We start from the raw sequence: 21,412 nt of genomic DNA on the forward strand, positions 1-21,412 counted from the left end.
GTTATTGTGTGATCACATAGTCTGAATACACCACATGTTGTGATTCCTCAGTGTAGGTATGTTTGAGCTGATAGGGTTTAGTCATTTGCTAACAACCTTCCTAAGGTGTGTTCCTCAGACAAATGTGTCAGAAGAAAGGTTCCATAAGCTCAGGTCAGTTGTCCCAGCTGCCCAGAATGGTGTTTTGGAACTTGCATTTGTTGGAAAATTAGATCCCATTCTGGTAAAACTGCAACATAAGCAAAAAAAAGGCATAGTGAGCAATGTGCAGGATGGTGGGGTCATGAGCAGTGGTTCAGGACTTTACATTAAATCATGTGACAGAAAAAGAAACAGTTAGAGGATGTAACTGTGGATAAAGCAACATTCATAAAACTAAACCTTTTCAGTTTTCAATTTGTAAATGTTCATAGATAATTTGCAAAGATCACGTTGCTTGGAAAGTGTCATTTCATGTTTTCTCTGAGATGAGATGCAGTTTTGCTGACAAACTGCCTATTTAAAAAAATACTTCAAGCTAATTTGTTCATCATTTGATCAAATTGCACAGTCATATCTCATAGTAAATTATCCATCATGAAGTTCTCTTTAGCAGTTCGCATCTCTGGGGGAGTTTTTGTTGGGTAGAATTTCTGAATTTTTCCTGTCATCTCTTTACTATTTAATAGAATGCTGTTGAGGGTAGCAATGTCTGTTCCAAAAAGAATGTTTACAAGATTTTTTTTTTTTAATGGCTTTTCATATTATAGTATATTCAGGCTCCGAAAACTGCTCAGCTGCTATGACCCAAATGAACCAGTATTCCTTGGAGAGCGTTATGGCTACGGCTTGGGAACAGGAGGATACAGTTATATCACTGGTGGAGGAGGGTAATTTATTTTAGTTCCTGCTGGCATCTACATTAGTTCCTGTTTTGAGTGCAAATGTTTTAAATGACGACACAAATCAGTTTCAACAGAAGCAGTGATGTTTTCCCCAAGTTCGTGCAATTTTCCTCACACCTTCGGTGTAGTGACCCATGCTGGTCTCAAGTCCCCAGCTCTGCTCCCTTACATTTGATTAAGATTGAGGAGAACACCCCTTTTGAGTCCAGGCCAAATTTAGAAGGAATCAGCTCTAGTAAAAATGATGGGTAGCTAAATTATTGTTGGAATAACAACAATGGGTATAATTGGTGTAATTAGTTTTCAGTATAAAAAGTAATTATCTTTCAGAAAATGCTTCTTGCACTATTTGTCAGTTCTGATGCCTTAAATTTTGAATTTCAAATGTGTTGTATCAAGGGGCTACATTCAGTCTTGCAGTTTTAAATAATTTAGCAATATTTATTAATAACAGCTATTTGGTGTCTTTAGAAGTTTTTATATATTTCATGTGCTTTTTCCTTATTCAGGATGGTTTTCAGCAGAGCAGCTGTTCAGAAGCTACTTGCTAGCAAGTGCCGGTGTTACAGCATGGATGCACCCGATGATATGGTCCTTGGGATGTGTTTCAGTGGCTTAGGAATCCCGATAACACACAGTCCACTCTTTCATCAGGTCTGAGAGCTATTTTTGAGTATTAAAAATGTATTTCACTTTTTAAGTGTACACATAGAACAGTCATAAATATTCAAATTCCATCAATATGTAATAACACTAAGATGCTGCTGCTGCTTTACCTTGGTTCTCAGCAGAACAAGACTGATAAAATAAGAACATTCTCTTACCATGGATTATCACAATGCCTTTGCTAGTTTATGTGATATATTAGCTAACCTTTAACTACATTTTATTAGAAATGCAGTCAGAGGTGAGGATTTTGAAAAAGAAATTGAATTAGGAGCCACATGCTTAGAATAGTTGTCATATGTCCTCTAAGGGAGGAAACCAACAACACAGTACTTTTTTTATGCAGGTAATGGAGAACTGAGTGTAAAATTTTTCAATAAATCCGCCTGCTCTACTTACCTGATTTTTCTATTGATTCAGTATTTACTATTCTGAAATACCTCCTTAATGAAGATATAAAAATTTTTGCTTTTATGGTGGATTCTGAAGAATGGGATAAGTACAACAAATTGCTCTATGCTAGCACATGGGAAAGAGAGCTTACAAAACATAATTTTCATGTGAGTTTGGGAAAAAAGGGCTGGAGTAGAATTGAATCTTGTTTCTATCTTCCATAGTATTTAACAAGCTAACTGTAGTGTCACAGTAGAAAGCATTGAGGCCTATACAGATTTTCTTCCTTGTAAGCCAAGTAAACCAAATCCTTCCATGGTATGAACAAGAGAAGCACTAGAGATTTTTTTTTTCCCAAACAGTGCACAACTCTTTTAAAAGTCAACATTTAAATCAGTGTAGCATTTGATATTTTTCAGGTGTCGATCTAGTTGAAAAACTGGGAAGACCTACATATCTGAATATGAGCTGAGAATTAGATAATAAGCTACTTGAGAATTAGCAAATTACTCTGTAGTTCAAAGCAGCTATCAATGGAGGGGGCGAGTTTCTTATTTAAATTATCAGCTTTTCCTATGTTAAGATTCCATTTCTGATTACATTTACTATTTAGCAAAATGGGAAGACTGAGAACATACTATTTAATATTTTAATTCCTTGTCCATATAAAAAATTTATATCTGTTTACTCTCCTGTTTTGTTTATCATTGCTTACTCTGTTCAATATAGAAAGAAAACAAGTCATACATGTTATAAATTCAACAGTTACTGAATAATTTTGCTTGCACAGCTGTTAAAAAAACCCAAAACAACAAACCAGCCTAATTAAAGGAGAGAACAGAACTCATTCTCCAAAATTGTAAGAATGATTCTTATTGAAAAAAAGGACCTCCTTGTAATCCTTAACAGTGCACATTTGATACTGAATCACTTTGAAAGTGGAACCCTAGCAGTTTGATTTTCCACACAGAAAATTGCACTTGACTTCTAATTCATCTTTACTGTTGCTTGTAACAAATTCTAATTTGACATCCCTCCAACAAAAGTTAACCTGTGAGGGAAAACCACTGAATAAAAATTGAACATTCTTAATCTACTAAATCCACTATTGTGCAAAAGAAAATTTTAAAATGAGAAAACCAATTTTGGATTTTCTGTCAACTAGAAAAGAACTTTCCAAGGACTTGACTGAAATATTATGATGTGTGATATTCCTTGAAGTATTTGATTCTAAAATTGTACAGAAGCAAAGATATCTTCATTCTTGGAGTGTCTATGATATGTTTGCTCAGCCTTACTGGTTTCCTGCTGCCTGCTTGCTGAGGTAGATACATATTCCATAACCTGTTCCAGAGGTTTTTGACTCTTAAAGAGAACAGGAACCTTCCCGTGTTGAGTAGCAGCCTGAATTGTGGTCTTAAATTAAAAATCTGGGCTAAAGCAATATATTTGGATTTTCTAGAACACCAAATACAAATGTTAGCCAAAAAAAATGTAGTTATTAGAGTAGATATCATTATTTTAGAATTATAGAAACACCATAATTTTGTTTATAGCTTAATAAAAAGCTGATTCATTTTCAAACAGCAAAATTCTTTGGTCTCAGATGTGTAAAAACTGCCTCTATCCAAAATAAATTCTTCAGGTTCTTGAAGCCTAAATGTTTTTCAAAGTGTTTTTCAAAAGCCGTGAGGGATACAGATTCCCTCTTGCTTTCTCCGGTGGAATTTTTAAAAATAAGCACTCTGTGTTTTAAATATCAGAATTAAAAAACCCAAACCACCAACAACACATACTCAGATTTCATAATGTGAAATTCTGTTGCTTAATTTAATGACTGTAATGTATACAGAACTGTGTGAAGAATTCATAAATACCACCATAAGTAGGTGAAGTGTGCAGTATTGAATCAGTTACCAGCTTAGGCATCAAATCAATTATTTGTTATCCAAATAATTCCATTTTCTTCTTGTTTGGTTGGGTTTTTTCCCCCCCTAGATGTAAAACACAAATGTTTGCCTTCCATGCATTTTTCTTACAAAAGCTCTAATGGCAAAATGTGGTTGTTTTACCAGGGACCACTACAGGTGGCAATGTTTTATGTAATGATGCGCTCAGTGTCATTGAACTGCCAGAGAAAATGAAATACACATGGAGCATCAGGACAGCAGCTGCATCTTGTAGCTGTGTTGTAATTCTGTCTGGTTTGATATAGCCTGATAAAGAATAACAACACAGTTTTCTGGCACCACAATATATCCCATGTTTGGAACCTTTACCTGTCATAAGCTCTATATGTTTTGGCTGCTTATGGCCTTATTAGAATCCTACAATCACAGTGGCAGTGCTGACAACTCTCGTTAGAAGAGGAAGAGAATGTAGTTTAAAATAATTTTGTCATTATTGAGTAAAAACTGCATATATAAAAAGATTTCATACCAGCTACACTGTTTGTCACTTGACTTCTGAGATGGTGGCCATTTCCTCCTGAGAAATAGGACAGATTTAGTATCAGTGTACTTCATTCCTAGCATGATGACTGCAGTGTGGGTTGAAGATTTAATCTAATGCTTTGTCAATTGATTTAATAGAATGATGTAAAAACCCCTTTGTTACTGTCTTGTGTATTTTGTCACAGGGGCCATTGAGCTGTGATATCTTTTAAAAATTATTACTGATCATTAATACTGGTGCTTTTGCTTTATTCTTCCATCTTAGGCAAGGCCAATGGACTACCCAAAAGAGTACCTTTCTCACCAAATTCCAGTATCATTTCACAAGCATTGGAATATTGATCCAGTGAAGGTGTATTTCACATGGCTGGCACCAAACACAGAAGAGTCAAGCAATGGAAAAAAAGTTGGATATAACAGAGAGGATTTATAAGCAGTAGAAGAATGTAAGTGTTAATTAATATTCTACAGCTGTGAGACAGTCACTACTGTGATTTTTGTTTTGTTTTCACGTTGTTCATCTGTTCATGACATAGGAAGACAGTGTTTTGTTCCTGTTGGTTGCATCCCTTCAGAACAATGGAAGAAGGCACTTAAATGACCTTTGCGTTCTTTTCCTCCACTTGCTTTCTTTTTAGAATGATTTTGGGCATTGTATACCAATGAACTTGACTCACATTTTGAGAGTCTTGTACAACTTCACCTGTGTTCTGCTTTGGACTTGGTTCAGACAGCACCAGTTTACATTCTGTTCCTTTGTGCTCTCAAAAGCTGAATTTATGTATTTGGGACCCTAATATTGAATAAGAGTTGAGCATCTGTTAAACATCATCTCTTGCTGTCTTACAGAAAACAGTTCTCTAAAAGGTTCTGGAACAGTTTCTTGATAAATCATGAAGGACACTTGACTTTTTTTCTGTGACCAGGAGCTAGACTGTGTGAAGGTTGTGCTTCTTATGCTCCTTTCTGATAGAAATACTGTCCTTTGCTGGAGTAGCTGGACCAGGCATGAAACCACTGTTGTACCTTTTAAGTTGATTGGCATTTGTGTGGAATGTCATGTACAAAATGGAAAAACAGGCTAAGGACAGGGATCTCTTAGGTGGCCGTCGGAGGTCACTGTGGCTCTTTTAGAAACCGAAGTCACCGTGCATCAATTTGGCAAACATAAAAGTGACTCTTAAGGATTTTTGCAGAACTAACATATCAGTATTTCTGAAATGCACGCATCAGTATTTCTGATGCGTGCATTTCAATAGCGTATGAATGCCAGCTTTAAAAATTTTGTAGTATCCCTAATTTATATCATCAAGATAAGTAATTTTATGCATACAACATGTAAAGTATGATTCATATTTAAAACATTCTTGATTTTTTTTTAGTAATTCAGTTTTGTAAAAATGTTTGTACAAAAACTGTCTTTAGTACGTTCTAAACTAATTTTTATACTGTAAAACTGCTTCTTTTGAAATGACAGTATATGGCACTTGTATGCTGTTATTTAACTTGGCTTGCTATATTGTAACCAAATACAGGGTCTTAAAGCCATAATGCTGAAGTGATTAGTGTTTTGGTTCCTTTTAGGAGGTTAAAAGTTTATTCCACTCCAAAGAAAAGCAATACTTGCTCTAGAGTCGAAGTAGGGGAGCCGCTGATTCCTGTCTCGGTAATCACTGAACTTGTATAAACATTTGTTTGTGAATGTAGTTTGTGGGTTTCTAAGCATTGAATAGCAAGCACATATTCATAATGCATTCAAATTCCAATTAAGAAAGAGCAATCCATGTTATGTCTTTTTTTCTTCCCACTACCAGTGCCTTAAACAGTAGACATTTTACTGATACCAGGACTGTGTTCTCTGATACCATTGGTGAATTGTTAATTATGTTTACTGTTTAGAACTGTGAAAGCTGAAAGCAGAATAAAAGCATTCTTTAACCTTTTGTGCCTTCTTGCTCTTTGCAAACCAAGTACAGGATTCTTTAAGCACCAGTGAAATAAGTTCATCACCTTAATTGTAATTATTGTCTGTTTTATTAAAAGGCAGCATAATCTTTGGGGTTGTTCATGTTTTGTCCTGACCTCCATATTAGGTCAGTTTTCAGCCTCTAGTTTTGTGCAAATGGAAAATGCTGTTTCAGTGAACTCCCATGTGATTGGGAACCTTGATGCTGTCACAAAACATATTTTACTATCAGATTCTCCAAATGTCTTGCAACTCAGTCCAGTCAGGTCCAACTTCCAACTGCTGATACTTAATCTCTCCTTGGGCCCTGTGGAGGCAGACTAGATCAACAAAAGATCATGAGATTTGAGTCCAGGCTGTGTTGTTCCTCTAGACTGCTTATGTAGATGTGGGAAGTCATTAACCCATTGATTGATTGCTTACTTGACTTTTATTTCTGGTTTGACAAATGTTGTAGTAGCTGTCCTGAAGTCCATCTTTTCCCTTGCTGTTAGCTCTGGGTTTTACTGCAAGGTTTCTGGAGGTATTTGTAAGCATCAGACTTCTGATTTTAGTCTCCATAGTTTTGAAGGCAACAAAGCCATAATTTGCTCAAGTATTTTTCCCCCAAACCTCTGACTTTTGAGACACTGCAGCAGCATGACACAAATGACCTTTTATTCCACCACCTAAATACGATTTTTTCAAGCAAAGGATTACAAAGAGTTTATATAAACAAGAAATAAAGTCTTCTATGTGATCTTGAGTTTTAGAAGATTTAGAATGACTGTTACTAGCTGAAACCTAAGGACAAAACTGTGTGTTAATGAGCCTGAACAGTACTAACGTTTCTAATGAAAATCAAGTGGATTATAAAGGGTGTAATGTTAAAGAAAATTAATGGAAGAGGCATTCACAACTCACCTGGTAACAGGCAGATTTAAACAGGTCTGCAAAGTTGATTGGCTGAAGTTTCCTTTTCTGGGACATTGCAAGGTTGTGGCATGAAAACAGAAAATCTGGGAATCATTACTGACTGTTTGTTTTTAATGTTTATAACATTACATTTTTCCATGCATTCAGGTCTTTCTTTCACAAAATTATTTTGATAATTTGTTTAGTTGGTTCATCTGCCAGGAGCCAAAAAACCCCTTGTGCCTTCAGTAGAGCAGATGTGCAAACGAAGAGTAATGAAGTATTTGAGGCCCACATTTGATCATTAGCAAGAAGGAGGGCTGTGCATCTGCTTTGACTTCCCTACATCTGCATATGGCCCAGGGATGGAGAGACCCGGAAGGATCTGACTTTTGTCTCTTCCTCTGCAATTTGGAAAATGGTCAGGAGTCTAGAGGCAGCTTTCAAGCTGGGTAACTTTGTGTTTGTGTTTGTGCAGAACACTTTGCCCTGACACCAGCTCTGATGGCTGCTCACTGGAGGGAGGAGTCCAAATTACCTTTTTTTCAATTCTTTAATTTCTCATGGATTTTATTATCAGGGCTGGAACTAGAATGTCTCATTGGAGACATGTCTAGTGTCATGGAGGCCTGAGACACCATTCAATGAGATTCCTGGAAGGTGAGATCAACACTGTGCAAGACTGCCATAATTATTTACTGTGAGCACCTTCAAAGCCAACAGTGCCAGTGCATTACCAAGAAACATGGAGAAGTAGTAAGAGATTTGCTTTTTGCAACACTGTAAAGCTCTGAATGCTTTTGTGTGTTGGACACCATGATAATAAATATATTTGAGTTTGCTTCAATGCCATTGCTGCTTCTTCTTGTTGATATGAAACTAAAGGGAAAATTTAGAATTCTGAGCAAAATGCTCCCTGAGGGTGTCACCTCATCACACATTGGCTGAGGAATCGAAGAGCACTTGCCTCTGCTCCATTAGTGCTGTCTGGTGTAGCTCTGGCTCTGAGGTCCCAGCTCACATCAGCATGGTGGCTTCACCCTCTGTACTAACCCTGTTCACACGTCTGCTGTGTCAGTACAGAACAAATTCACCTCCCCAGTCACACTGAGGGTTTTTTTCTTTAACTAATTGTTTCATTCAGCAAAGAAATAGATTTAATATTGATTTGTAGGCGACTAATTTATCTGTTTCAGTTTGTGACACACAATGTGCATGTTTAAAGAAAAGCTTTTTTAATACACAGTCTCATAGTGGTAGCCATTGTGTAACTGCTTGATTTAAATTCTGTCCGTGGAACAAAAGTCCTCATGCTCTTCAGATCTCAGCCTGTTGTTTTCAGGAAGAGACCTGTGGGACTAGAGGAAGTAGAGAAAGATGAACAATGTGTTTTTATCTACCTGCTTTTGCAGATTCCCTTGACTTGTTTATTTGTGCCCTTGTCAGCCAGGAAGCAGAAGTACCTCCACTGAAATCAGTTAATGAAATTTCTTCTGCTAGGACCTGCATTTGCATGGCAAGAATGAAGCAGCTTTGGTGGAGTGTGTGTGCACTGGTTAGTTCTGAACACAAGAGGAAAAGACAGTAGAAATAATTTATTCAAAGATGAGAGGGTAAGTAGGCATTATCCAAATGCATACAGAGGCCTAAAGGACTCACTGTCAAAGAAGGGAAGAACTGGTTTGGAAAACAGGCTGTGGAGAGGAAACTACATCAGTGGAGTTTAATGAAACATTTTTTATGGAAAATCTATAGGCATGCTCCTTTTATAAGCTAAAAAAACCAATGCTAAGCTATTCCTGTGAGAAATAAAAATTTAAAGCAATGCTTTTGTAAGTCTGAAGGCTTAAGAACCTGACTGTTAAACAGAACAACTCCAAAAAAGTTGAAAGCACTAGGCTGTTAATATTTTACAGACACTCAATTTACAAAAAAACCCCAAAAAAACAGTGTAAGCAGATTGTTAATTAATAAGAAGCCATTAAAGAAAATTATCTACTGGGAAGATTATTGTGCATCATCAACTGATTTGTGCCCACTTCTCATTTATGTATTTCTAGCTGGGACATCCTCCAGATGAAGGTCTAATCAGACAATTGATAATGTATCCCATCAGGGTCCTCATAGCAGGAGCTGACGTGTTGCCCTAGTTCTACAGGCACTGCACCCCATCTTCACAGGGGTGCTGTGTGACAAGTGTGGCACCTGCTCCCCATAAGCCTGGGAGAATGGCAAGAAATACAGGAAGGAGGGAAACTGTAGGAGTGAAGACCTGGGAGTTCCTCAGTTGTCTTAAGGGGAGCTCCCACTGGTTCTCCTTCAGAGCAGCCATTCCCTGGCCAGCAAGGCAGCAGAAATGATGTGGGGTGTAACCCTCACTAAAGAGAAATATGCAGTAATAGCCTGGAGCAGGTCAAGCTTGTTTGTAGCTCCAGAGGCATTGGTAGGTCTAAGGACAGTCAGTCACAAGTGCTGATGGGTGATGTTAGCTGATTCACCAGCCTTTTTTTCCAGAGAAGACTTCTTATGTTGCTAAGATTCTGTTTGCAAGCTCCTTGAGGGAGCCCTTCACACAGAGCAAAGTGCTCCAGGTGCAGTGCTTTGATGCAGCCTATGCTGTGGCTCGTGGCCTCATTCTGCCCAGTCACGAAGCTCTGCTGAAAAGTTCTCAGTATGTCTCTCGTCCTGACAAACCAGGTTGTTAATTGGTTGTTCCTCTTTCTGTTGCTGTTTTTTCAGGCTAGAATTTTCCTGTTGGTGGATTTTATGTTAACTAAAACATCTGATCCTACAAATGCAAGTTCTGGAATGACTTTACACCTAATAAACAGTGAAATACATTTTTAACAAAATAAAATGTGGATAATCATCTATAGTTACCAGGTTATTATATTTGTGTGAGTGTGAGAAACTCTGTCAAGTGCCAATTGAATGTCTGAAAAAGATAAAGTTTTCTTTCATAAGAGCTGGCTTACCTCTACTGTGGTTTGGCCCTTGTTCAGTTAAGTGATATGATTAACATGTAAACAATCCTTGCCTTAGAAGCTCATATTTGTCCTGCCACCATTGTCCAAACCCTGCTCTTGGGCACTTGGTGCTTGAAAGCCAAAGCTCCAAGCAGGGAAGTGTCTTCCTTGTCTACAATTTTCTCTTGTGCTCTGTACATCTGCAAAATCTGTTTAACCCTGGACCTGTGAACTGAGCCATACCACTGTTCCTGGCTTGAGAAAAGGAAGATGGAGCCCAGCTCTGGCTAGGCTGAAATCCTGCTCCAGGTGAGTATTGAATTGACACTCATCAGCATTAATCACAGTCGGTCCCTGAGAGGACTGGTGCCAGTGCTGTACCAGCTTCTTCTGGGTGAGCAGATCCCTTGTACTTCGTGCCCCTCAGGCAGTGCCTCTCAGAGCTGTTTCTCAACAGGAATAGCACATTTTCTACACAGAAACTCACAACAGCAAACCAGCCCAGGCTCCTCTGGAGGTCACCTGGTCCAGCCCTGCTGCTCAAGCAGGAACACGTCCAGCTGACAGCTCAGGACCTGTCCAGGTGGCTTTTGAGTACCACCAAGGATGCACCAAGGATGGCCACCACTTCTTTCAGCAACCTGTGACAGCATTTGACCATCCTCACAGCATAGAAGGATTTCCCCATGTTCAATTGAAATTCCCTGCATTTCAGGTTGTTCCCACTGCCTCTTGTCCTGTCATTGGGCTCCGCTTGAAGACTTCAGCTCAATCTAATCTACACCTTCCCATCATGTACTTACTGATAAGATCCTACCTGCGCCTCTGCCTCTGAGAAGTCTCTGAAGCTGCCTAAGTGGGATACAGAATCAATTTGGTTTTGTTTATCTGACAGTTTCTCTTTACCATGGCAAGGTGACTCCAGGCACTTTCCACCAGAGCCTGTTTACAGGTTTTTAATGACTGTCACAGTGCCAGGCGTTTGCTGCATGGTGAGAAGCTGCTGGGAATAATTAGCACCGAGGGGAAAATGTCAAAGAGATTCAAATGTAACATTTATACAAAATGTTGCTGCTTTTTAAAATTCCGATCAGCAGCAGCACAAAACCTCTGTGATTCCCTGTACCCCGAGGTTCATGCCACCCACACAGCTATGCAAAGCAAGTTCCCCACTCAGAGTCCCATTTCTCTTCCCTGCAGGAGTGGTGCCAGAAATGCTGGGAGCTGCAGAGACCCATGGGCTCCTCAGTGCCCTGGCACCCTGCGCGTGGCACCTTTCTGCCAGCCGTGTTATCCCTGGATCATGGCCCTGTAGGAAGCTGCCCAATCTGTGCATCACTTACATCACTGCTCAGCCCTTCTCTCCTGTTGCCTCCCTGCCCTGCTTGATTTTGCCTCCAGCCACCCTGTCAGTGTGCCAAGCTTTCCCGTTCTGCACATCAACCCCCCCAGTACCAGCCATGAGTTATGTGACATGTTCCTCCTGCTGCCCTCATCCCACTAAAAATCAAAGGGCAGTTACTGTGACCTGCAGTGAAGGAGTTGGTTTTCCATTAACCCTTATCCCCCTTGCAGGGTTCATTACCAGTATCCAGCATAAGGTGTTATTGCATCCTCCTTAAGGATTGTACTGCTTCAGCTGAAGGCACTGGAGGAGAGATTTCCTCCAAAACTCACTTGCTCTGTGCCTTCCCTGATACTCTAATGTGGAAGTGCCCTCATCTTGCCAGCACAAATGTGACCTGCTCTTAAAACTGCATGCTTTGCTGTGTTGGTATTTTGGGGGTCAGATTGAGGCTTCTCCTGCCAGAGCTTCTCTCCCAGTGCAAAGAATGGAGGAAAAAGTGTTTGCTGCTGAGGCCGAGTGGAGGGTTTAAAACATTTGAGGGATTGGTGCTGGCATCTATTTCCCTAAATGTTCACATGGAATTGCTTCCATGGTGAGAAAAAAATTAATACATTTCTCCAGAGATGCCCCAGTAGGACTGAAGTGCCAGTGTATATCTTTAAAGCAGGTTTATATCTTCAGGAGCATTGAGCTCCACAGCAGCCCCACCACAGAGTGCAGAGCAATATAACTACTTTTAGTCATCTCTTGGGGGTCTGACCTATGGGTGGTAACTTGGAAATACAAGGTGTTTAAATTGGTAAGATACAAATACTGTTTTCTGTAATATCCCCAGGCCTATAAAATGTTTTCTTTCCCCCATTAAGTCCTCCTGATTACTGAAAAAACAGTTATTATTGCAGATTTCCAGATAATCATGATATATTCTTCTCCCATTCAAAAAAAAAAAAAAATTAAAAAATCAGCAGCAATCTCTTTGGATTGTATGCCTAAAGAGAATGTATAGGTGTGTGTTCTACAATTTATATGTACATTTACAGCACCTCTTTCAAAGACCCATGATTCTGTTAAACCTCGGTGTTAATAGCTCCAAGGAACTGATTTTATGCAGTCACCACCATTAAAATGCTAGGTTTACATTTCATTATCCCTGGGCTGGGAAATAATGGTACAGAACACGTAATGATTTTTACTGTCCTGTGTACTTTTCTCAGGTGCTCCTCATGCCTTGGTTGGCCGAATCCTTTCTGAAGTGCCCTTTTCACCTGTGCTGAGAGGGAGCTGGAGTGCCCATCTCTTCAGTTTTAAGCAGAAACACTCCATGCTCCCTGGAGCCACTGGATTTCTGGACAGGTTTCTGTTGCAGACATTTCATTTTAGGCAGAGTACGTACACACCCAGAGGAGCAGTCCACAGCTCTCAGGTGTTGCCCTGCAGTGGCTGAGCTGCTGAGGGATCTGTTGCGATAAAGAAAGGTAAGGGGTCCCTATTCAGGTGACAAGGCTGCAGTTACCTGTCTTTGTACTGAGAAATGTTTAGTACAGTTGTATTTGTATCGCTGTGGATGCAGAGCACCTCTCTGCAGTTGAGGGTAATTTATCACCTCCCAGTAATTGTGAGCCAGAAATAAAAAAATACCTGTAGTGTATGCTAGTGTATTTTACCTCTCAGGCACTATGAGGAATGTAGCAAGGCTTTCTTAATTCTGTATTTTTAGAATTTATTTTAAAATGCAGTCTTTCTAATTTATCTCATGCAATGACTGTTGTGCAGACAGAAATGTCCCACATTAGACAAATAACAAATCATTTTGAGTTGACCAAATCATCCCTTTCAGGGTGAAATTAATTATTCAAGAAATACACATCCAAATATTACATAAGAGCTCTCTTCCTTCTGAAATTACCAAGTATAATTAAAAATGTATAAAGGAGGAGACAAGTAGCTTCAAATAACTTTGGGAACTTTTAATTATTTTTAAAATATGTTCAAAGCCAGTATAAAGCTTCCATGTTTAGCCCTCATGCCTCTGACATCTGTGTGCCACCACTCTGCCCAGGTAGCACCAGTCCACAGCTCATCTAAAACCCTGGTCTGATTACAAACAAAACCAGGGCAAAGCCTTACATTTAAATCACTAGCTAGAGGAGATTATTGAATAGAAAATGATGAGAGTTTGTTTTTCCTAGCAGCAGGAAGCAGGAATTGTCAACAATAAGCTACTGAATAACAAACATCATCTTTTCTGGACAAGTGTTTCAATTTTATTTATGAATGAGGGAGATTTAAAAATGAAGATTTACTCACAGGCTGAAAAACATAACAATCTTTACTTTCTCTAGTTATTTCCCAGGGGTTGTGGATCAGCCCTGTCAGACAGGCAAAGGGAAATGCTCTGTTAAAGCAACAGAGGCAGATTAACCTGGTGGGGCTTCTTCCCAGGCATGCTGCAGAGCTCCACACATTCCATCAGTCCTGCAGGGATAATTACAAGTCTGTCAGCTCCTCCTGAAACACTTTAAACTTTCACACCACTCAGCTCTCAGAACCAGTATTGCTTAACAAATCCCAAGGCCTGTAAGACTCTTTAAAAACTTCATGCAGTCCTAAATTTTACGTACCTGTTGTTTACTATTTCTTCCTTTCTTTTCCTCTGTTTTCTCCCTCTGATCCCCAGCTTGTTTGGGTTTTTTTTTATCTTTTGGCCAATGAACCTACCACTCAAGCAGATTTGGTGGGGAGGCTGAGGGCACTCCAGTCACCCACTCCAGCCCAACTAGTCTGGCGTGCCCTTGACATGGACACAGCCATCTTGTTTAAACCAAGGCTACCTGTGAAGTAGAAAATGCCCAGAGCACCTCAGATTTCCTTTCCTGCTTGCCATTTGTGCCAGTCTATGTCCTCACATACATTTTGTTCCGACAGAGAAGACAGATGTGCCATTGGTTGCAAGAGTCAATGCAGAGCAGTATCCCAGGTCTATTGTGTGTCAGTGATCTCATCAGTTCCTGCTGTAAGGAACACTCTGAATAAACAAAATGTGATATTTTCTAGCTCAGCCACCTGGGGCCCTTGGCAGCACCTTTGCAAATCTGCCTCCTGAATTTTGAATAACCCATCCCACACCTGAGGTCAGGTCCCTATATGTACATGCTGAATGCTCTTAGGAGATTTTGGCCAAGCGTTACCATGAAGAAAGAATTATCAACTCATGGTGAACACTCTCAAAGCTGAAGAGCTTTACAGAAGGAGGCAGAGCTCAGTGCTATACAAACCCAGAAAAAGGGGGAGTTTTGCAGACTTTTAAAGACCAATACACAGTTGCTATTTTGTCTTGAATTAATTCCTCTGCGCCCATTACCTTTGAGCACTGCAGTGGTATAATTTCCCTTCAGAACTGGAAGAAAAATTCTCCATGGCCAGTGTGATTTCTCTCAACATATTTTTCCCAGGAAATGAGGCTGGTTTTTTTTCTGCTGTGACTAAGTCTCCAGCTCAGTGCACTGAGTGCCTGTCTTCATTCACAAGTACCAAAAGGACTATACAGCCCCCTGGTCATTCTGCTCAGGCTTGAGCCTGCATCAGCCTGGCTTATCCTGGTGCCACAGCTGCAGCTTTGGGTACTCAAAGGCACATGAAATTCCTGTCTTCAGCTGCCTTCTCCCTATGGATATCACTGTATTTGGCCATAGGCTTTAAGGCTGAAAGGACCTAGTTACTGTCTGGTCCAGTGTGCTGCAGAGGGAGAGCCCTATGCCCGGCTGGAGGCTTGGCTGCACAGTTTGGGGAGGGGTGAGGTGGGTGACGTGGGACCTTGCTGGAAGGAGACATGGCAGAGTCCTTGGGAATGGCACACGTGGACTTTGTGGGGCCACGTCGTCATGGAAAGCAGGGAACAGAAAGGATATGTTCATTAGGGGCAGGAGGAGCTCGAACATTTGCAGTGAAAAGGAGAGGAGACCCAGGCAAATTGTGTGAGACCAGCTTCTCTGTTGCTATATAGCCCTCTTAAGGGCTAACTAGGGGAAAAAAAAAAAAAAAGCAACAGCAGAGGGACCAATTTGCTGAATTTTTAAAAAGTAAAACCAGTTCTCTTCGTGTCTTGGAATGCATGGCTTTCCTTGACATTTATAAACCGAAATGTTACTTTATAGATAAATATGGATCTTTAAATCATGCTTGAATATTATAAAAATTTTACATAAGCTCAAGTATTCAAGGATCGATGTACAACTGACTTAGTTGTATTTCATCATGTCCACTGAAATCCCTTTTTTGTGATGATTTCGTTTTGACTCTCAGCAAAATTTCATTCAAAACCAGGCCCTGGTATTGGTTTATCATTCGTCAATGTTTCTCAATGTGGTCACCCATAAAAATTTCTTCTTCTCTCCACTTTCAGGTTTCCAGACAGTGTCTACATCCTTCTTGTTTTGGCTCATCCCATAAAATGCCTTCTCAGCTGATTGCAAGGCTGGTAGCAAGTTTTCCTGCATGTGCCTATTGCTCAGGGGTGTTTAATCTCCTTCTTCCAGAGCACTGCTCCATGCTGCACTCCTGGCAAAGGTGATGAAAATCCACAGAGACTAAGATGTGAATCACATAAATTTGGGGTTTTTTTTGCAAAACCCTGCATGACCTCAGGCAAGTTACTTTGTGTCTGGTGAGACAGGATAGCTGTAGATGTCAATTGGTACTACAGTTTCATGTCTATAAGTCCATGGAAAGTCCTGGATTGCAGTACCTTTGAAAGCAAAGCCCCAGACTCTTCAATCTAGACACGTAAAACCAAATAACCTTCAGTGAAATGTGGGTTTGTGTTTTATTTTACCTTATTTTTCTGGGCACTGGAATAATGTGTAGCTTCAGAAGACTATACATTTGGTTGAATTAAATTTTATTTCTATATGACAGATGAGTCCTCAGGACTTGTTTGGTACACCTATACATTTGTCTACATATACATGAGCTGGGTAATTGCACAACTCCTGCAAAAAAAGCTTGTTGATGACCCTTTTTGTATTAAATCCCAGAGAGACACTTTCCATCACAGACTCCTTTGGGTGACAAGTGTATTTTAAATTCTGCTCTCTATATCAGCTCTGACAGCCCTTCTTAGCTAGTAAATTTGTGCTTTGGGAATCGAGACAAACAGAATGTACGTAATGAAAACTTCTGTGATATAAACAGTGTCAGTCACCAAGTCATAAAGCCTAATGTATTGTAACCCATTAGGGGTAATTCTGGCTATATCTGGCAGTTGGAAAGGACTAGATTAAAATATTTAACAAGGCTAAGGAAAGTCAAATTTACACACAAGACTCAAAGCTGAGGTGAATTGTTTGCCTTCAAAGCCAAGGAGAAAAGGCAGATGAATGGGAGCTGCACACTCAGCAGTGTGTGAGGCAGCAGTGCCCGTGGTCTTGTCTCACACCATTCCTGTGAGGCTGTGTGCCATGGCCAACACCCTGACTGCCTCGTGGCCCATGGCAGACTAAAATCAGGCTCACAGGATGATTTCCCTTGAGGAGGTGCTGGGGAGGGATTCACCACAGATGTAACAAACTCAAATCCATCCCTGGGGCTCAGATTTGGGTTCAAAGGGAAAGGTAGATGAACTGAACTGTCTGTTCAGTTCATCTCTTAGAGGCCATGCAAGCTAAGCTTCTGCCCAAATGGACATTTCTGTGAGTGCTGTATTTGTGTAGCCACCTTCTGCCCTCACTGGGATAATGGGAATGGGCACAGGGTCAGAACCCCTCGAGGAAGCCCTCTTGAGACCTCCTTTGTGCCCATGGATGTCTTTGCAAGTGGATTAGTGAAAACCTTAGAATTATTTTGAAAAAAGCCTTTTATCAAGTAGCAGAGAGCAGGGTACCAATGGCCTAGTAGCTTTGGAGTTTTTTTTTTCTCTGAATGCTGTTCAAGCTCAGTGTTATGCAGTTCCTCTTACTTATGCTTTGTGGGAGGAAAGTGAATCTCACAACAGTTCCTCAGGTTTCTTGCAAGTTTCAAGAAAAGCAAGGGATTTTTGGTCATTTTCACTGAAAAATTTTGCCGAGCTCTACAGGTTAAATCCTTCTTCTTTGAGGCCCTTCTGGAAACTAAGTGATGCTTTAGCAGCTCACAACTCACAATCATTTCTGTCCCTTTGTCTTGTCCTAAGGGGGAAGATGATCTTTCATCAAAGGAAGCAACAGAGTTGCTGTTCTTATATAAATATAAAATTAGTAATTTGAAAATAGGCATACATTTACTTATTTTCTGAAAAATTTTTCCTACCTTATTATGAAGATTTTGATAAACTAATTTTCTTATTATTCTTTTTTAAAATCAGAATTAGAGTTGACCAATAAATTTTGATTAGAAAGGCATTTTAAAGAAAAATAATTATTAGGAAACCCCCGGTGTTTTCCTGGGGAATATATTTTGTTTTCCCCCACAGATTTGAAGTGAGTCACAATGTTCTGTGAACTGCCATGTATTTTCTGGACTTTGCAGCATTCAGGGAGTCCTGACTTCTTTTCCCTTTTTTTCCTCTCATGGGACAGGGTTTATAGAAAATGGTTTGTCCCATTGAGTGTGTTTGGAGGTCACAGCACCCTGAATTTGTTCCATCCTTTTGCTCACAAAGATCAATAAGATAATCATCAACTCTGAGCTGAAGATTATCAAATGAACTTAGTAACATGATCAATTAATTGTGCCAAAACCAGGTACTCTGATTCTGCAAATGCTGAAGGGGTTCATTCTGACATTGCTTGAAATTATACATCCCAATTTTGCCCTGGAATGGGATCAGAAATGTGGGTTTAAGGGCAGCATTTGCTGCAGTCTGGACTCAGCTCAGTTTGTTTTGGCAGAGCAGCCCATGGAGGAGTGTCCATGCAGCATCCTCTCTCAACTTTGCAGTGCAGGCTGGAGTGAATCCAAACCTCTAAAGGTCACTGAGCTTTGCTCAGTGCTCAGTTATAGAAGAACATGCAATATCTGTGGTTTCATAGTGAGGAGTGATGCCTTGTGTCCATCAGGGTGATAAATGCCTGTGCCGGGGGCCACTGGAACTGTACTTCAGCTTGTACATGGTCATGCAAGAAATAGTCTCTCTCAAGACCCCTGCAGGGATCAGCCCTTCTCCTGCTCACTGGAGTGATGGCTCAGTCTCCAGCTTCTGTTCGAAAATGCAACAGAAATGGTCGCTGGTTTTCAGTGAGCAATTACCCAAACAGCAGTGCCTTGGGCATGGAGAGCTGATCAGAGTTTTGCTTTTCTAAAACAGCGCACAAAGAGCTCCCCTTTGGAGCTTTCATCAGAATCATGTCAGTGGTACTTCTAGAGCTTTGCCTAATGCTTTTTTTCCAGTCTTCTGCCTCTTGGTGGTGTGTGTCTGCTGTGTATTTTGCTCTGATATGCTGCTGAGAGCCACTCAGCTTGCTGCCTCTGCATTATCATTATATCTGCAGTGGGAAACCCTGTGACTGAATGAATCAATATCACATATGGCCTGATTCTAGGGAGGTAGAATTAACTATACAAGCCACCACTGCTAACGTGCTTTTCCATTGTTTGGCCAAATCTGTCCAAAATTGTCACTGTCTCAGTCCGTGTGGTGAGAGTTTTCTCAAGCACTCAGAAAAAATTGTTGATCCAAATATGGGCCAGTCTGTCTCTCAGTGAAAAAAATCCTCATCCAAACAGAATAAAGTAAGGGGGGAAACTGAGTTTCAAACTGCAAAATAATAAAACCATGGGATGATGTCAGTCCCATTAGGTTAACAGGGTCTTAGGGTTACATGCACAGAGACTTCTGTGAAGACGTGGTGCTTAGGGTTTGTGGCTCTGTTACTCTTTGCACGCAGTCATTACTGCAGCAGCTGCTCTAAATAATGCATATCTGTTTGCATGCTTTATGGGCTTCTTTTGAAGATGTGGATCTCTCTTAAAGCAGTTAACAGAAGGATGCACAAGAGAGTTTGACTCTGTTACCCTCAGAGGAAAATGAAAGAAAAGACTCCAAAGCTCTCCAAGATCTGCAAAGCTGGTGTTTATTTCCTCAAGGCAAAGTGAGCCCAGCAAGGGAGCACCAGGCAAAGGCAGTCCTGATGAAGCAGGTGTGCTGCCCCTCATCCAAATCTGAGCAATGTTGAACACTCTTCTCAGCCTGCTTACATCCCCACTGTCCTGGTACCAGCATCAGTGGCACACGTGGGTTTTCCTCAGGGACCAGATGGGTAGAAATCTTTGAAAAAATCTTTGCTCGGAAACATCATCTAAAATGGGATTGTTTTATTTTGTAGGTTTCATCTTACTATAATATTACACCTTCACATGATAAAGGAATCAATGGACAGGACTCGCTAGATTCTAGCTCATTTGCTGTAGAATGTTTCAAATTAACTAATGTTAATAACTAATGTTGTTTGGTTTGATTCCTGGAGTAATCCTTGGCACATGCATACAAGAACTGATTACTCTTAAGTGGGGATGATGCCAGTCTTGTTTCTGCAGCCCACGCCAGACTTACCCTATTCCTGGTGCCTCAGGAAGGATCCCCATGGGGCAGGAGGTGGCTTTCAGGGCAGAGATCAGACTCAGGGGGCAGGCAGAATGGTAAAAGTGTGTCTTTAGTCCCAGTTGCTCCTGAGACAGAGAGCAGTTTTGTCTTATGCCCTGGGCATACAGACAGCAGCAACAAGCCTGGGAAGCCCTGTCCCTCCCAAGCCATCAGCAAAGCAGATGGATCTGATAGGGAAGGGTTTCAAGGAGGAAGAGAAACCTTCAGGGGAGTGCAGACTCGTGCAAGGTGGGCACTGACTGCTGTGTGCACCCTCCCTTGGAAAGTGCACAAGGGACCAGGGTTTCTTGTCACATATGAGGCCCCCAAAGGGTGCAGAACTGCCCCACTCCGGGCTGGTTCTTGCTGTGCATGCAGACACCGGGGACCAGCAGGGCACACCAAACTCAGGACAAGTTGTACACCTGGATGGAGGTGGTCAGTACAAAGGCCAGGTGCAAAGGCCTCATTTGAGACGAGGGAGATCACCATCACACAGTCCCAAAGAAACTGAAGGCTGGTTGGAAAGGACCCTACCTGGAGTCCATCCATCAACCTTTGGATGCTTTGGCATCCAACTGCTGCACCTCTCTGCCTGTGTACGCTGTGCCCCTTTGCCAGAGGAGCAGTAAAATATGTGCAGAAAAATTACTTGTGAGAGACCTGCAAGAGTTCATGTGCAGGAATTTCATTAGTGAGAAGCTGTAGTGTTACCCAAAAAATCCTCACTAAGGGCTATAAATCAACTCAAGCAACTTCCACATCCAGGGAATTAAATGGCTGTAAACTCAAGTGCAACAAGCAGGATCCTCGCCCCTGGTGTGGAGGGCAGACATCCCACCCACAGGATGAGTGGGAGGAAAAAGAAACTAGGAGAGCAACTGAATCAAAACCTCTTCTTCCATAACTAGGCAGCAAAGTGAGAAAATTAGTTTTCTGAATCATGTTAAAGTATTATTCCTGGAAGCGTAGGGTCTTCTTAACATGTAAAGCAGGAATAGCCTCTAGAATTTGTTTTTCTGTTTCAGAGAAGTCTAAAATTAGCTGCTAAATTATTCTCCTCTCTGCTTGCTAAAAAAAACCAAACCAAACCATACAGAGATTATTCACATTTGACTCAATTTGAATAAATGTACTATCACTGACATGATTGCTAATTATCCTTGTGCTCAGTTACTCAAATTAGCATCCTATGAATTGATCAAAATGGATAAGCCGTGTCAGGGAAAATATGTTTATTTGCTTAAACCTGCAGTCTTTCACAGATAGAAGCATATAGCAGGGCTTC

General features: G+C 40.7%; 1 protein-coding gene across 2 annotated transcripts in view; it reads left to right on the plus strand.

The window, feature by feature from the left end:
* The window catches only part of B3GLCT (beta 3-glucosyltransferase), a 47,122-nt gene extending 39,019 nt beyond the window's left edge, over positions 1 to 8,103 (plus strand). Inside the window, exons 13-16 of one of the 2 annotated variants that reach the window (XM_059838827.1) lie at positions 750 to 869; positions 1,394 to 1,538; positions 4,662 to 4,842; positions 7,479 to 8,103. In XM_059838827.1, coding sequence (XP_059694810.1) covers positions 750 to 869; positions 1,394 to 1,538; positions 4,662 to 4,829 — 433 coding nt within the window. In that variant the 3' untranslated portion in view covers positions 4,830 to 4,842; positions 7,479 to 8,103. Of the gene's footprint in view, positions 1 to 749; positions 870 to 1,393; positions 1,539 to 4,661; positions 6,340 to 7,478 lie in introns of those variants that run through there. The other variant, XM_059838826.1, reaches the window with a different exon arrangement.
* The last annotated feature ends 13,309 nt before the right edge of the window (positions 8,104 to 21,412 follow it).

The sequence above is a fragment of the Haemorhous mexicanus genome, chromosome 2 (genome assembly GCF_027477595.1).
Source record: "Haemorhous mexicanus isolate bHaeMex1 chromosome 2, bHaeMex1.pri, whole genome shotgun sequence".
NCBI classification, from domain to species: Eukaryota; Metazoa; Chordata; class Aves; order Passeriformes; family Fringillidae; genus Haemorhous; species Haemorhous mexicanus.